Here is a 15774-nt window from a genome sequence, read left to right on the forward strand (position 1 = left end):
ATTACTGTGAAATGCATTATGAAAAATATCATTGTATGACTGAAACTTCAGAAACCTAACAGTTAACCAGAAAAACTAGTACTCAATAGAGAATAATAAAACATCAATTAATTAGCATTAATATAATGCTTCGCATCAACTAAGCACTTAATAAATATTAGCTAATTAATCATCTAAACACCTTTTTGAGGGCAGGTATTATTATTTATCATTAGCCTTATGCTACAAATGAGGAAACCTAAACACAGAGGTTAAATGACTTTTCCAAGGTCAGACTTTGACCTGAGGATAGAACTCAGGAGTTTAGTGGCTTTCAATCGTGAGAAGAAAAAAATTCAAAAGCACCAAAATGACTTATGAGCTGAAGTTCCATTTAAAAAAATCACCAAGGGCTTCTCTACACAGTGCAGCAATGTGCACCAGAAAAGGGGTAATTCTGTGTAGACAAAGCCTTAGTACTTAGGAGTCTACACCCCAGTGACTTTTCATAAAACTTAGGTTCCTAAGTGTCTAAGTCACTGAAAATGGGATCTTCCAAGGGCCAATGTTTCAAAGGTGTTTAGGTGTCTAAAGATTCAAATAAGTGCCTGGTGGGGTTTTCAGAAGTATTTACACAGGTTGGCACCTAACTCCCATGAAATGAAAATACATTCTGTAAAACAGTTTAGAAAAGTGTACATGTGTTGAAGTAGGGCATACATTTTGGACACTTGGCAAGTATTTCCCCTTGATTAGTGTTATTTAATGTTAGATTTTGGTACTCCCACAATTTAGCAAAATATTAATTTCTCATTAGGTAAAGCTATTTATAGTTAGTAAGATGATCTCTCATATCCAGGTAAAGAAGGTAGTGGGAAGCCATTTGGAGGTTACTATTCCTGAATGTAGCAAAGTGTTGACCCTGCTCCCCCATAAAAGGGGCGAGGGGGACAGAAATAGTCAACACAGGCCTTAATGCAGGATTTTATAGTGTATGTTGCAGAAGATCTTTGAAGAAAGGTAATTTATAGACGTCCAGTTCTTGCAACATATATCTTAGAAAAGTACTGGAATACACATGAAGTAAATTATCCCTCCCCTTTGGCTGGCCAAACATCTACCAAAATGTCACACTTACACAAGTACATATTGTTCTGATCCTGCAAGTACCCAATACACCCATTAAATTCAATAGGATGTGTAAGGAATGAAGAATCAGGCTCCAGAGTCACAGGCTGAGACTGTAGTGATGCTACTGTGTGTGGATTCCTGATACCAACTTCCTCTCTGACATAAGTAGGCAGAACTCCAGTGACTTCACTGGAGCTGTGCCTAGCTACACCAATGGTGACATTGGCCCTCTGCCTGTGAGAGAATCTTTAGCTCCTTAATCATGAAAATATCATCTTTAAATCACATTTTGTAAGTGTGATGGGAAGCACTGTAATCTATTTTTTATTTGCAAAATAAGTGACACAAGCAACCACAGAAGCTTGGCTGCTATGACATGCCTTACGCATCTCTAAATAAAAATGATGAGAACATTTTAGCTGAATATACTACTGTATATGGGCAGTAAACCATGATTTCAAATTGACATGTTCTCTTGGAGCATATTTTCCTATGACTCTACACACCTGTAGTTCAGAATTCTACCTACCCTTCAAGAAGGAAGTATCTATAATATGAACTTGTTTGTTGGGTTTTTTTTACCCTGCAGAGCGGAAAATCAGGTGGAAATTTCAGACTCAAGCACTGTCTAAAAGCGAAGGAGCAGATCCTCATCTGGTGTAAAAAAAGTGTCACAACTCTATTGATCTGCCCCAATAGTCTAGAAAAATGGGTAGTGCGGGCATGAAGAAATCCTTTTCTGAGTTACTGGAGTGTAGAAGAGTACACTAAAATACAGGCTCAGATTTCTTTTGAAAAATGCGTGTCTAAAGTTACCTCCCAAATTTAAGTGACACATTAGGCTCTCAAACCCATATTTAGGCACCCAACTTGAGCAGCTTCTTTTTGAAAACATTGGCCTTTAACTGCTATTTTTTTTCACTTTCAGTTTCCATCTCTTAAAAATCCACCTGTCTGTTTTAAAGTTTCATGCTTTTGTAACCCACAGATCTCCTGGGTGTGGTGTTCTGTCCCTCTCTCTCTCTCGTCTCCCCCCTCACTGCCACTAGATGAGACAGAACAGCACACCCAGGAGATATGTTGGTTACAAAAGCATGAAATTTTAAAACATACAGGTGGATATAGATAGATAGATAGATAGATGCTCATGCACTAAGCTCCAGAGGTCCCAGGTTCTACCCCACCTGCTGACAACTGGGGTCTGTCGGTCACACTTTAACAATGCAGTTAGACCCATGTCTACAGAATTGTAATTGAGGCTGCTATAATACTAAAACAGATAAGGCTACTGTTCAGTTTGCTACTTACTATGGTATTTCATCCCATTGTCATTAAGAGTGCAATACAACATAGTAAGCCAGGTTCACAAAAGCAGCATTGTACAAAAATGAACGGTGTAATATGATCATAGATTCAGACTCATAACACAGTTGTAATGTTTGCAGAATTAAAATGAAAGTACCTAGAGGCTATTTCCTTTTTCACTGCTACCGCACCAGTCACCAGATAGCAATAATATACATGTTTATCTTAATGAGAAGCACCCAACCCTGCAACGTGCTGAGTTCCCTCTTCTCCCATTGCAGATGCTGGTACTCAGCACATTGTAGTAGGCACCCAGCACTGTCTAGAATCAAGCCCCAAATTTTTAAACAATAAGTATCAGTTCCTGATCTCCGTTAGATGGGTAACTTTAGATTTAAACCAACCAATGTAAGTGAGATCAGAATCTGTCCCTGCAGTTTTTAAGAAACAAAATCTTTCAGAATTATAACCCAATATTCCTGCACTATCCAAGAATTAATTTTAATTAAAATGCATGTACCATGAATTGTTATAAAATATGTTACTATCAGTTGCACAGTCTTCAAAACAGGGCTAGTAAAGAGGAGTTAATAATCCCATATAATATCAAACACTAAAACCACTAAACAGTGTTTGTATTTTCAAGAAATGAAATTTTGTAATAGTTCTTAATCTGTCATGGAGAGCAAACTTGGCTAAACAAACATGTTTGACTAGTTAAAAGTTGTTCAATAGGCATCCATGTTCCTGACCATTATGTTTTGTTTGAATTATAACGTGAAAGAGGCAGTTTCAGGAACAAAATAATTTCAGTACTATCCTTGAAACCAGTTAGTTTGCTAAAATTGCAAAGTGTCTGTACAGAGAGAAGAGTAACATAGAGAAACCCAATTTGTGTGTGTGTGTACTAATACAAAACAATATACTTTCATACACACTATATAATATATAATACACACACACAGGGTGGGGGAGATGGACAGTTTTAGACTATTTTATGATGCTTTCACTATTTTAGCTAGACAGTCTAATAATAATCTAGTGTGCTCTCTAAGCAATCAGAGTCAGATACAACACACTGAAGCATCTATTTGGCTTCCTGCCTGGTATAAAAGACAGCCTACTATACTGCACTGCTGGTGAAGTTTAACTGAAATCTGCTTGCTGTTACTCAAGTTACTATTGACAAGACACAGGAAATTCTTCATAACACATGTTCAGCTGGTTTAATCTTACAGTAAAGCACAGGTCTGTCCCTGCCTGTCATTTTTACAAATCAGTAGATTTCTAAATAACCATCACAAGTAAACCTCAAATTGCTTAAATCCTACAGGAAAAGCCTGCAACATTTCAGCTAATTTATCATTTTCCTTGACCCTCACAAGACAATGCACTCTAATGCCGTCAACAGCATAACTTACCTCAACTAACTTGTTGGCATGTTCACGGAAAACTTGAGCATATTCCTTCACTTCTTTCTCGTTACCACTCTTTGCAGCCTCAATAAGAACAAGTAATGGAACATTGGTCTCCAGGAATGAGTCAGATATATGATCCATCACTGCCTTCCGTAGCTGTGTTAAAAGAAAGTGGAGCAGTAAGTAAAATGAAGAGTTATCAATACACATTTCCAGCATATTGATCAGTGAGTTATAGCTGAGTACATTTGTCATATCTCAATGTTGTACAACTTTTTTTTATAATATTTATGGATTTGTAGCATTTTTTTTTATTTGTAGGAGTTTTTGGTAGCACTTAAATATCCATAACTAAAGGCTTGGTCCTGCAATCCTTACTCACTCAAGCAATTCAAATGACTTTCATGGGACTACCAAGCTGGACAAGCATTACACACATAGGTGATTGCAAGTCTATAGCAGCTGGTAGGTGCCCAACACTTTTAAATGTCAGGTCAGGTCATTTAGGAGCCTAAACGTAGATTTAGGAGCCTAACTGTCATTTTTAAAATATTGGCCAGTGTGTTTCCAGACCTCATGTAAAATCTGTACTCAGTATTATACTTAGCACATGCATGGTGTCTCATTTTCATTAGCAAATCTCTAGTATGAACAATCTGAAAACTTTTCCATGCATTTCATAGGCAGGATTAACAAGTGTATCGAAAATGTATTCTTAATGAAAAAAACACAAGCCATTAAAGATTAAACACCTGTTCTTCCTTTAAAAAAAAATACCCAGAAGTTTGAAAAAAAAACAGCTCACTACTTTAAGAGTGATGGCACAAACTTGCCCTCTGCCATTCTGCAAAGTACTAATCAATGTCAGACTTCCCTAGTATCTGTAAAATGCACAAAAATGTGATTGAAATCTTAAATAATTTTTCATGGAGATGTCACTGCTCTATGATAGTTTGGATAGAAGGCATATTTTAGCATATTTCCTTAAGCTTTTGGGTATAATTGTTATCAAAAATGAAAAATTGCAAACTCAAAGCCACCAGGCTAGGAGCCATCTAGCCTGGAGGTCCAACCAGACGTTAGTCTATTTAAGTCATACATCTTGTAGCTAGACTGAAGGTCAATTAAGGTAATCATTCAATTTTGTAATCCACACAAGAAAGCTTTAACTAGCTGAGGTCCTATCAATGCTCAAAATTGCACAGATAATTACTATATTGTTAGCTTCAATAAAAAGAGGATTCAAGACCCCCATGGAGTTCAGCTGCATTGACTGTGTGCGGTTTTTCTTCAAAGGAGAAAGATAAACCAAAATATTGCTGGTGACCACTCCATCCATTACCTAGTATGGAAACGCAAGCGCCATTAACAAAGCCGAATGGTTTGAAAGGCAATGTAATATTTCCTTTGCTAAAATGATGACAATTAAAATAACACAACCATGATTAGTAATAGATGAATAAAAATAAGATATTATATTGCCCTGCCAAGTTGATTAACATGCTTCAACATAATTATAAACCAAGGGTAGGCAACTTATGGCAAGCTGATTTTCAGCGGCACTCTCACTGCCCGGATCCTGTCCCCTTGTCTGGGGGGCTCTGCATTTTAATTTAATTTTAAATGAAGCTTTTTAAACATTTTTAAAACCTTATTTACTTTACATACAACAATAGTTTATTTATATATTATAGACTTATAGACAGAGACCTTCTAAAAATGTTAAAATGTATGACTGGCACGCGAAACCTTAAATTAGAGTGAATAAATGAAGACTCGGCACAGCACTTCTGAAAGGTTGCCGACCCCTGTTATAAACAAAATAAAAACTTGACAGCTATGACCACTGCCTATGATGTGGACCAATACTGTCTCATATTTCCTTGTTCTCCCCTGTCTGTCTGTGCCCATCTGTTGTCTTATATTTATATTGTAAGTTCTTTGGGGCAGAGACTGACTTGTTCTGTGCTTGTACAGTGCCTAGCACAGTGGGGTTCTGATTCCTGATTGGGGCACCTATGTACTACAGTAGTAAATAATTAAAATAAAATAAATGCATACACAATAGAATATTAAAACGTTGAAAATTTAATATAAAATAACACATGAAAGGGCAGGTGATACTCCATAGTATCACAAAACCTAAGGTGCATTATGAGGCTGATAAGTCTTCAGTCACTATTAGATTTTTTTAAAGGTATTTAGGTGCTTAAAGAAGCAGATAGGAGCCTAGTGGGATTTCCAAAAGCACCTAGTTGCCTAACTCTCATTGATTTAAATGGGGGTATTCATTGCCTTATAATGTTAAGTTAAGATAAGCTCTTTGAGTCGAACACAGAGAAGATTAGGGTGACTTGATTACAATCTATAAATAGGTTTATGGGGAACAAATACTTAATAATGGGCCCTTCAGTCTAGCCAGGAAAGGTATAACATGATCCAATGGCTGGAAACTGAAGGTCAATAAATTCAGCTAGAAATAAGGTGCGAGTAATTAACCATTGGAACAATTTACCAAGGGTTATGACAGATTCTCCATCACTGATCATTTTAAATTCAAAATTGGATATTTTTTTCCTTTAAGAGATCTGCTCTAGGAGTTATTTGTGGGAGTTCCCTGGCCTGTGTTATACAGGAGGTCAGACTACATGATCACTATGGTCCCTTTTGGCCTTGGAATCTAAGATATGAACAATACCATTTTTACTCTGGCCAATGCAGTATTATATTTCTGACTATGTCATGATGCTCTCCTACCACATTAACATTAAATCTGTAAGAATATCTAAAAATACACCATTGATTTTCATTGGTAAGTATCAAGTATCTCTACTCTTAAAACACACATTAGATATCAATGAAAAAGGAGATCATCAGATAACTGCAACTTGGACCTTACCACTGTAAATACAGAATTTATTTATACAGAATTTATAGAGTAATGAACATCTAACTTATGATTAGAGCTGGATACTAGGGTCCTGAAACTGAACTGTGTTAGCATTCTGCATCGTGGCTGATTTGATAAATATCAATTTAGTAAATCCTCATTTAGTTTATGTACTATTATTCATAGATGTCAGTAGCATATTTCTGAACCCTTATGTAGAGAGTCATTGTAGTTTCTTTACAAATTGATTATCTGAATTTTTGGATGCCCTTGCATGGAAGTTGAAAGGTACAGATAACAGTTTTTATATATTCAAGAAACCACAAGTTTAACTATCCATCAGCACAGGCTATAAGGAATGACTCGACAAAATCATTTGTTAAATGTGACAGAGTATGAACATAAGGCATTCTTCCAACAGCTTAAACAGGTGCATGACAAGGTAATATTAATGGCACAAGACAAGACATTTAAAGGTATTAGCTCAGCACTACCAGTCTATTGGATCCAAATAGGGCTATTTATCAATGTAAATAACTGCTGGAAAAGCTAATCTTGTATCTTCCTCTAGGTCTTGCAGGAAAGTCCAGCCAAAGTGATGGTTCATGAATTAAGAGTATTTAAAGTTTTGCCTGGATGCCATTCTTTCAAAGGGAAATGCAAAAGACTTGTATTTAAATGGGCATATAAACAGTGATAGCATAAGGAGAGATTAATCTATAGGAAATTACTACAAAAGATGGACAGCTCATCTGATCTTGTGATCATCTACAGATGAGCTACTTGCTTCTACAATTCCATAAGAGCTTTCCTGATGCAGATGCAAACACTGTACTGTATATTGCCGTTTAGAAGCTATGGCTTATATTAAATTCTCCCTCCTTGTAGTTTAAAATCAAGGGTGGCTTCAAAATGAGCGTGGTTTCTATTAATTACAGGGTAAAGTTCTACTTACTAATAGAGGGTGGCATCTCAATGAAAATCATTGTTATTAAATTGAGTATGTTAAATGCAAAGTTAATCAAATTAAATCCAAAAAAGTTGATGTGTCAGCCAAGCACAGAGATGTGACGTGTAAACAAAGCATGCAAATATTCTTTTTAAATCATGAACAGTCTACCACAAGGCACATTTTATTCCCCACCTAATACAATCAATGAAGTCAGTTTATGGTGCACAGGGTAAGTTACTGTTGTTCATAGCTGAGGGTTCTCCCATTCTAATCACTAGTGAGGTCTACTTTATCATTGTTGATTCACAGCTCTAATTGCACATTCCAGAATGATGCTTTTCATTGCTGTATAACAATTTTAGAACCAAATGTCTCTGTGCTGCTTACAGTCATATAGAGAATTAAATGTCTAATCCTGACACTAGAAGGTAATGCCACAGCAGGAGATTAATGGCTCTAACAGATTGTTAAATTTTATAAAGACTGGCAGTATAAAGCTGTCTGTAAAAAAAAGTTTACTAACCCTTTGTTCATAAGTATATCACACAGCCAATAGCACTGAATTCACCACTTTCTACTTAACCCCACAATATATACTGAACCCAGCTCCAACCACATGGCTTGTTCGTGTTCTGCAGCAGCAATCAGGTATAGATTAATTGGCACAGACAGAAACAAATATTTCAACTGCAGTTCTAGTGAATGAAGTCTCCAGAAATGTTATGAGGAACTGAGTTTTCACGTACAATACAGGGACCATCAGAAGCTCCTGTAATATTTCATATCAGGAATTTAATAATTTGCATTAGAAATTTTGAACTATGGTCACAGAAGAGGAGTGTGTGAAATATGAACCGCAGGTCTGCCCTAGTGCTCTCTCATCTTTCTTTGCTGGCTCAGTTTTCTGAAGCTCTGGGGTTAAAGTGGGCCGGGCCGGTACAGCATACCGGTAAGAAGCCGGTAGCAGCCCGTACGCAGCAACGTTAAAGCGCTGCCACGGCAGCACTTTAAAGAGTGTCCTTTGTGGCGGCACCACTTTAATGTCGCTGTCCCTTTTGCCACCTTTTAAATCACTGCCAGAGACCCAGGTGGCGCAGGCCAGGCAGCGCGAATGGGCTCGCTGGGGAAGACTGAACCCCAGCCCTTCCGCCCAAGGCCCCACCACTTCCACCTGAGGCCCTACCCCTTCCGGGGGCCCCATACAGGCAAGAATTTTGTATTACTTTCACCCCTGCTGAAGCTCCAAGATGACCTGCAGCATAGATCCATGGCAGGATTCCTTTCTTTTCTAGTGACCATTCCAGTAACTTGAGTGGTAATGCAGATTTTCATATGCTCCTGCAGAGCTCTCATCCACTACCCACGTATTAAAACTCAGTATAGCTGTCATTCAGATTTTTTTTTACCCCGAAGACTAGGAGAGCATTAGAAAACATACAAACAAAAGACCCTGAGAGCAGCTGACCCCACACACGATAGTTCCTGACAAAATGTTGGGTAATTACACTATCTTCAGAATAGTTATTTTGTGAACTCAGTTGTCAATGCATTCATCTTGTGCCCACAGTAGCTTAAGTGGGATGAAGGTTCAACGTTTAAAGCCTGGCCTCTGCTCTTAGACTTTCACTGCAGATTTCCAAGATCGACCATAAGAGATGCACTTGAGGATTTGAGCATCAAGGGAAAGAGTTCCCAGAAGAATGTTACTACAAATAAATCTGATAATTCATTTAATTGTGTGTTTGAGTGTGGGACCTTTTCTCTTCCCTAAAAATGATTAGTGATGACAAGGGAAAAGTCTGGGGCTGATATTACTGATGGAAAGCAACTGCAAATAGTGATTTTTTCCCCCATAACAATTTGAAGGAGGACAGGAAGAGGAAGTCTTCTCCAGCAGTAAGACTACTAAGGGTACAAATTCCAAAAACATCTTAAGTAACTTAAGAGCACAAGGCCCTGATCTTTAAAGATATTTAGGCATTGCTCCACTCAGCATTGCAACGCCTGACTTTGGAGACCAAGTCTCATTTTTAAAAAGTGCCTAAGGCACTTAAGGTCCAGATCCTCATAGATATGTAAGTGCCTAACTCCCACTGATTGTAATGGGAGTTAGACACCCAAATACCTTTGAGGATCTGGGCCTTAGGGGCCTAAGTCCTAGGGACCAAGAAACCTAAGTTTCTTAGGTGCTTTTGAAAATGTGAAAAAGGCAGAGGAGCAAGTATTATAAGCTCTTCGGGGCAGAAACAGACTCCCGTTATAGGTCTATAGAGTGGATAGAACATTGTGGCCCCAACTCTGTATAGAGTCCCTAGGCACTATCACAGTACAAATAATAATAAATGACAATAATAAGGGAACAAAGAGGGCAGCAAGAAGAAGGGAATAGGCAGTGTGCTGAGTACAGGGCCGGATTTCCAATTAGGCACAATAGGCATGTGCCTAGGGGAACTGATGTTCTATTGGTGCCTTATCTCTCTAAACTGTATGCAACCCAAGGGTCAGCTGTAGGCGGGAAGGGGGGTGGGCTGAAGATGCTGTGCCTAGGGGCGCGCGAGGTGTAAATCCTGCCCTGGGCTGAGTACAGGGGAGATGGTGGGGAAAAAAAGTAGAGCTAAAATGTAGGCAAAATTGACCAATGTTTTGAACAGAAGACTGGGAGTTTGAAATTGCTGAAGAAGGTCACAGAGTTTGGTGTACTTTGTGAAGAGGAGTGACAGGGTCCAAGTGATGAAGGATGATTTTTTAATGTTTGCACTTGGGGTGTTACGGAGAGGGAGAGGTACAAAGATGGGAGGCCAGAAAGGAGCAAGTTACAGCAGTCAAGGTAACAAATAATGACTAAGGCATGAGCCAGAGTTTTAGAAGTAGAGACAGTGCGGAAAGGAGGGACTTAAAGATGCCACAGAGGAAGAAGTGATCAGATTTTTACTAAAGGCTTGGGGGGGGCATGCAGGGGCAATAAAGTGTCAAAAAATGACAGTGCAAATGCAAGCCTGAGTGACAGAGACAGAACAGCTGTCACTGGAGCAGGAGAAAGGTGAGTCAAAGAGAACGGTAATGGAGGAAGGATATGAAGTTCAGGGGGTAATCATTCCATTTCACTGACAGCTACTAGTCATGAAATGCTGTAATTCCAATGGCAAAATGATGCAACATATATGGATCGAGTATACTGCACTGCAAGGCTATATATATTTTATAACTGTAATAGTCACAAAGGATATGAAAATTAGGGGCCAATATTAAAACTGGCTAATTGTCTTAAGTGGCTAAACAGTCTGTGGTTACACACCCTAGTATTTGGATCACTGTGGTATTTCCCATAGTAAGTATATGCAAACATAAGGGAGTGCTGTAGATCGGTGATTCCTAAAATTTTGGGCCACTGACCAGATCACTTGCAGGGTGGTTTGTGGACAGCTGACTGGTCACCTGGTGCTAAGATTCCTTCTTGTTTCCCACTGATAAAGTACATCAACATAAGCTAAAAATACAAGTACTTTTCTATCACTTTTCCTGTCAGCAACTTCTGCACATTGCTGTGAGGAAGTTACTTGCTCATGAAAGGGAAAGGAACATCGATCACAAAAGGTAAGAGCATGGTCCATGAAATACCCTCTGTTAAGGTATGCTCCAATATCGCCATCTCATAGTGTGTTTTCTTGAGGGGTTTCAGTTTCTTTTGACTGACCCTCCTTAGTTTGCTCTCAGTCAGGTCAGTGCTCAGACCCTCATCTCCAATTATGTCTGTCAGCCCTTTACTTTTGGGGCTTGAAGTTTCCTTCCATCATCTAGCTGTTTTCTCAAAGGGAGCCTGATGTGAGGCTGTCACCCCTTTGTTTCCCCAGACCTTTCTGCTTCCCTTTCCTTCTCTATACTCTCCCCTTTAAGGCAGACTTTGTTTCCTCTATTGGTTGCTGCTGTGGGTGCCTGCCTCAATGATCGGCAGCTGTGGCAGTTGCATGAGTTATGGTCAAGCTGCTTGTTTGTAAGGCGGAGAGACTCTGCTCCTACTCCAACCCAGTCTATGTGCAGTCTGGGGGTTGTTGACCCTGTTAATATCCTCCCCTGCAAGGCCAAAGCCCAGCCTTGGCTGGCATAGGCCAGGTCCCTGGACTGAAAAATGGTATTGCTATGCAAACTTCCTGTTTGGTACTCTATCCAAAAGGCATATGGTTGTAATGACAGGTACCATCTCATGATCCTCTGATTTTACAACATTTAGCCAACCCAAGGGAGCATGAGCCTAGGAGATAGTACCACAGGCTCTCTATTGCCCATTTGGTAGCCAAGCATTCTTTCTATCACTGAGTATAGGTTCTTGCAGGGGACATTTCCAGCTGATATATACTATCAGATGGTCTTCTCCATTTACCTCTTGAGAAAGGATTGTCCCTAGTCCTACCATCAATGCATCTGTTTGTAGTATGGTCTCCTTTTCAAAGTTTGGGCTATACAGCACTGGATGTCCACAGATTATGGCCTTGAGTTTTTGAAAAGCACTTCTGCAGGTGGGTGTCCACAGCGCCGGTCTTGGGGAGGAATCACTAGTTAGGTCAGTTAATGGGGCTGGCAAAACAGGGATTAAATCAGTGGTAATGCCCAGGTTAGCTTAGGAAGGCATGCACTCGCCTTTTGGTCATGGTGTCTTGTATGCCTGTGAGGCATGAACTTTATCCACCAATGGGTGGACTTGTCCTCTACCAGCTCTGGGTCCCAAGTAATGAGCTTCTTCCTTTCCTATTGCGCATTTAGCAGGGTTTGCTGTTAACCCAGCTTTTCTCAGGGATGGGAGTCCCAATCCTTGATATAGATAACTCTGTCATCCAAGTATGCTACTGCATATTGACTATGCTGTTGGAGTAATTGGTCCATCCAACAGTGAAAAGTGGCCACCGCCCTGTATTCCAAATGGCATGGTCTTAAATTAAAATAGGCCTAGCAGTGCAGAAAAAAGCCATCTTGTCCTAGAAATCTGTTTTAATGGCAAAGTGGAGTCGTCTTAGCAGCTGTAGTCCACAGCGATATGGCTTCCAGGTATCTGGTGGCATAGTCCATGATGACGAGTATATGCTGATGTTCAGAAGCACTTCTCTCTTTGGGTCCTATAAGGTCAATTCCAATTCTTTCAAAGGCAGTTTCCACCAACGGGAGCAGTATTAGTGGAACCCACAGGATTCTCTTAGGGATTGTTAATTGGCATTTGGGACACAAAGCACAGAAATTCTCGATTTCTTAAACAACCCTGGCCAAAAGTATCAGGCAAGGAGCCTAGACTGGGTCTCGTCCTTCCCAAGATGTCTTGCATATTGTTGTGTGTACCAGATGCAGTAACTTGATGCGATATATCTGAGGTACTAGCAATTGTGTCCGTATCTCTTGTGTCTGCTTGTCTTGGTCTATGTGATGTAACTATAACATTATCTATTGACTTTCCCCTGCATGTTGATTTTTTCTCACACTAAAAAGGATAGCATTAAACATTCAACATTTGCTACTCCATGAAACTGCAGAAGCATGCTTCCGTCTAGTCTAAATATAGGAGGTAACTGGACTTAGTACAGGTAGCTGGGTTGGTGAACAGTGAGCTTTTAATGGAACTTAATGTATGGGGGAATAATATAAAAAACTATCATTCTTTGCATAACACTCTGAAAACACCTGCCTATATGTTCACAGCATCACACAATACACATTTACTGTTTCAAGCCAATGACTGCTGTGAGTTTATAGAACAGTCCTGATCCTACTGAAAAGTCTAGATTAACTGTGGCTCCTTCACTCTTTGCCATGCAAAAATAATCTGGTATGAGTATTTAAATTCCAGATCAATTTTTTCTTCATTTGATGGAAGTGTTACACACAACTACCTGTTATGGGTATAGTTTTCTGAAATACGGCACCATATGTGCATCAGTAAACATTATGTGTAGAGTAAATTAAACTGAGCCTTATAATTAGGCAGTAAGGAAATTACTGCAGACCTGAAGGAGTAAATCAGCAGTATTAAAACACTCTCCATTTCCTCTGAAGCACTCTCGAGTGTCATAAAAATTCAATGTCACAGTGATAAATATCTAGAAGAAATACATTTTGAGATAGGCAACAAAAAGACATGGGAATTCAAATAAGCCTTTTAAGCTCAAGTCCAAACCACAATTAAAATTAAGTTTAGGAACCAGCTATTGCCTCTAATTTTGACATCAGATATTTAGATATTTATTTAAAGGACTGTTCATAGACTAAATATACTAATGGTTCTATTAAATAGTAGAAGACAGAAAGTGGTTCCAGAAATGTACACCTTGCCAGAAACCTACACCTTTCTGAGCCCAATCCTACAAAGTGCCTCTAGTTCACTGTATCTTCAGTGCTGGCAGTGATTTGAATGGAAGGTGAAAGGGCACAGCACTTCATTGTATTGTGCGCTCATTCCCTGCTTTGCATAATTCAGCAACGTACCTAGATTTCTATCCAAGACAAATATATCTTTGTACCAGGCTTTAGATCAAATGATTTAATAAAAGTACACGTATACACAAAAACAATAATAGTACATATGTACTAAACATTATACATGATATAAATATGCACTGCTGGCAAAAGCAAGTATCCCTCTGTGCTACCTAGTGATTTTATAGAAACAACTTCCAGATTTCCACAACCAAGAGCAGTAGAGGAACTGCAGTTGAAGCAATGATGTATTAAGCCTCAAGAAGGAAACTGATGAGATTCTAATGAGGAAAGGCTGATGCTGCAAGTGGCCTTAGGTTCAAAGTCATATACAAGTTGACTCAGGGTGGGGTCACTTTCTGAAATGCTAACAGTTTGTCAGGAAGCATTCTGGTGTAGCAGGATGAAGCAATGTCACCAATCACACTGCAAATTCTCTGGGGGACAACTGAAACTTCATCTCTGGTAATACAATGCAACCTTCGAAAGAGAGGGTCAAATGGCTAATCTATTCATCTACAAGCTGGCTGTAACATGACTTTGCATCAACTTTGCCTCTGCAAAATAAGTTGCTAGCAAGTGCTCATCTAAGACTTAATTTAAAGCTGCAAGCTCTTCTGGATATTCTACTATTACTTAGCAACTATATACAGCTTTGCAATCTTCAGAATTATTTTATAAACAATCTAATGAATCCTCACGAGGCCCCTGAATTGCATATTGTGATATCTGTGAAGCTCTCAGCTACTATCATGAAGGAAGCAATGTAGCCAGAGAGAGAGATTTGAGTCCATAGACTAAGAATATTATGTAAGCATCTATCCATGGTATAATTTGCATTATATGGGTTTAGATACCATAAAGCCTACTGCAACAGAATACATTTTCCGGGGTTAGGTGTCCCCTTTGTCTAGGGTGCCCAGATAGCAAGGGGGTGAGGGGTAATAGGTGCCTATATAAGAAAAAGCCTCAAATATCAGGACTGTTCCTATAAAATCGGGACATCTGGTCACCCTACCTTTGTCCAACAGCTTGGCCTAATGCTCATGTTTTTACTCCTAGAGACTCTAGTGTATACATGAATTTTGAATGGCTTTCAAAGTGCTGTAAAACACAATTTTTTTTCCAGAGTTCATAAGCAATGGCAATGCAACTTCCTCTCAATGGCACTGCCCCACATAAAGAGCATAAAATGATATGCTGTCTCCTGAGTGCTAAGACAAGCGATGTAACAAGAAAGGCCAAGGATAACCTGCAGAATGTTGCCTAATTCCACGTACTGTAGTCCACACTAGGGAAAAAAGTTACATAGAATCCTGGACAGTTTCTGAGACCTGCAAAAAGTGCTACAGATGGAGTTAAATCAAGGTTTCTTCAAAGATCCTTTTAGTAGGTTGATATAGGAAACCAATTGATAAGTGTGCCAATGATACAGAGGGTTTTATTTATGAATTATATAAACTTACATATATACATATATAATGTGTTTCATGGTTTTCTACCATTCTAAAGACTTGAACCATCAAATGTATTTACTGAAATGAAAATGTTATCTTAGTGATTTTTGGATTTTTAACTTTACAATCCTGATTCCTATTCTTTTATACAACATCCTGTGAAATAAAGCTCTACAGAAAGTAAAC

General features: G+C 39.0%; 1 protein-coding gene across 9 annotated transcripts in view; it reads right to left on the bottom strand.

Annotated features, from left to right (window-relative positions):
- The window catches only part of CTNNA2 (catenin alpha 2), a 750149-nt gene that overhangs the window by 138255 nt on the left and 596120 nt on the right, over positions 1-15774 (bottom strand). For all 9 annotated transcript variants that reach the window (XM_039539873.1, XM_039539874.1, XM_039539878.1 and 6 more), the window contains one exon: positions 3837-3989. In XM_039539873.1, the coding sequence (XP_039395807.1) occupies positions 3837-3989 (153 nt within the window). The remainder of the gene's footprint in view (positions 1-3836; positions 3990-15774) is intronic.

The sequence above is a fragment of the Mauremys reevesii genome, linkage group 5 (assembly GCF_016161935.1).
Source record: "Mauremys reevesii isolate NIE-2019 linkage group 5, ASM1616193v1, whole genome shotgun sequence".
In the NCBI taxonomy this organism is placed as follows: Eukaryota; Metazoa; Chordata; order Testudines; family Geoemydidae; genus Mauremys; species Mauremys reevesii.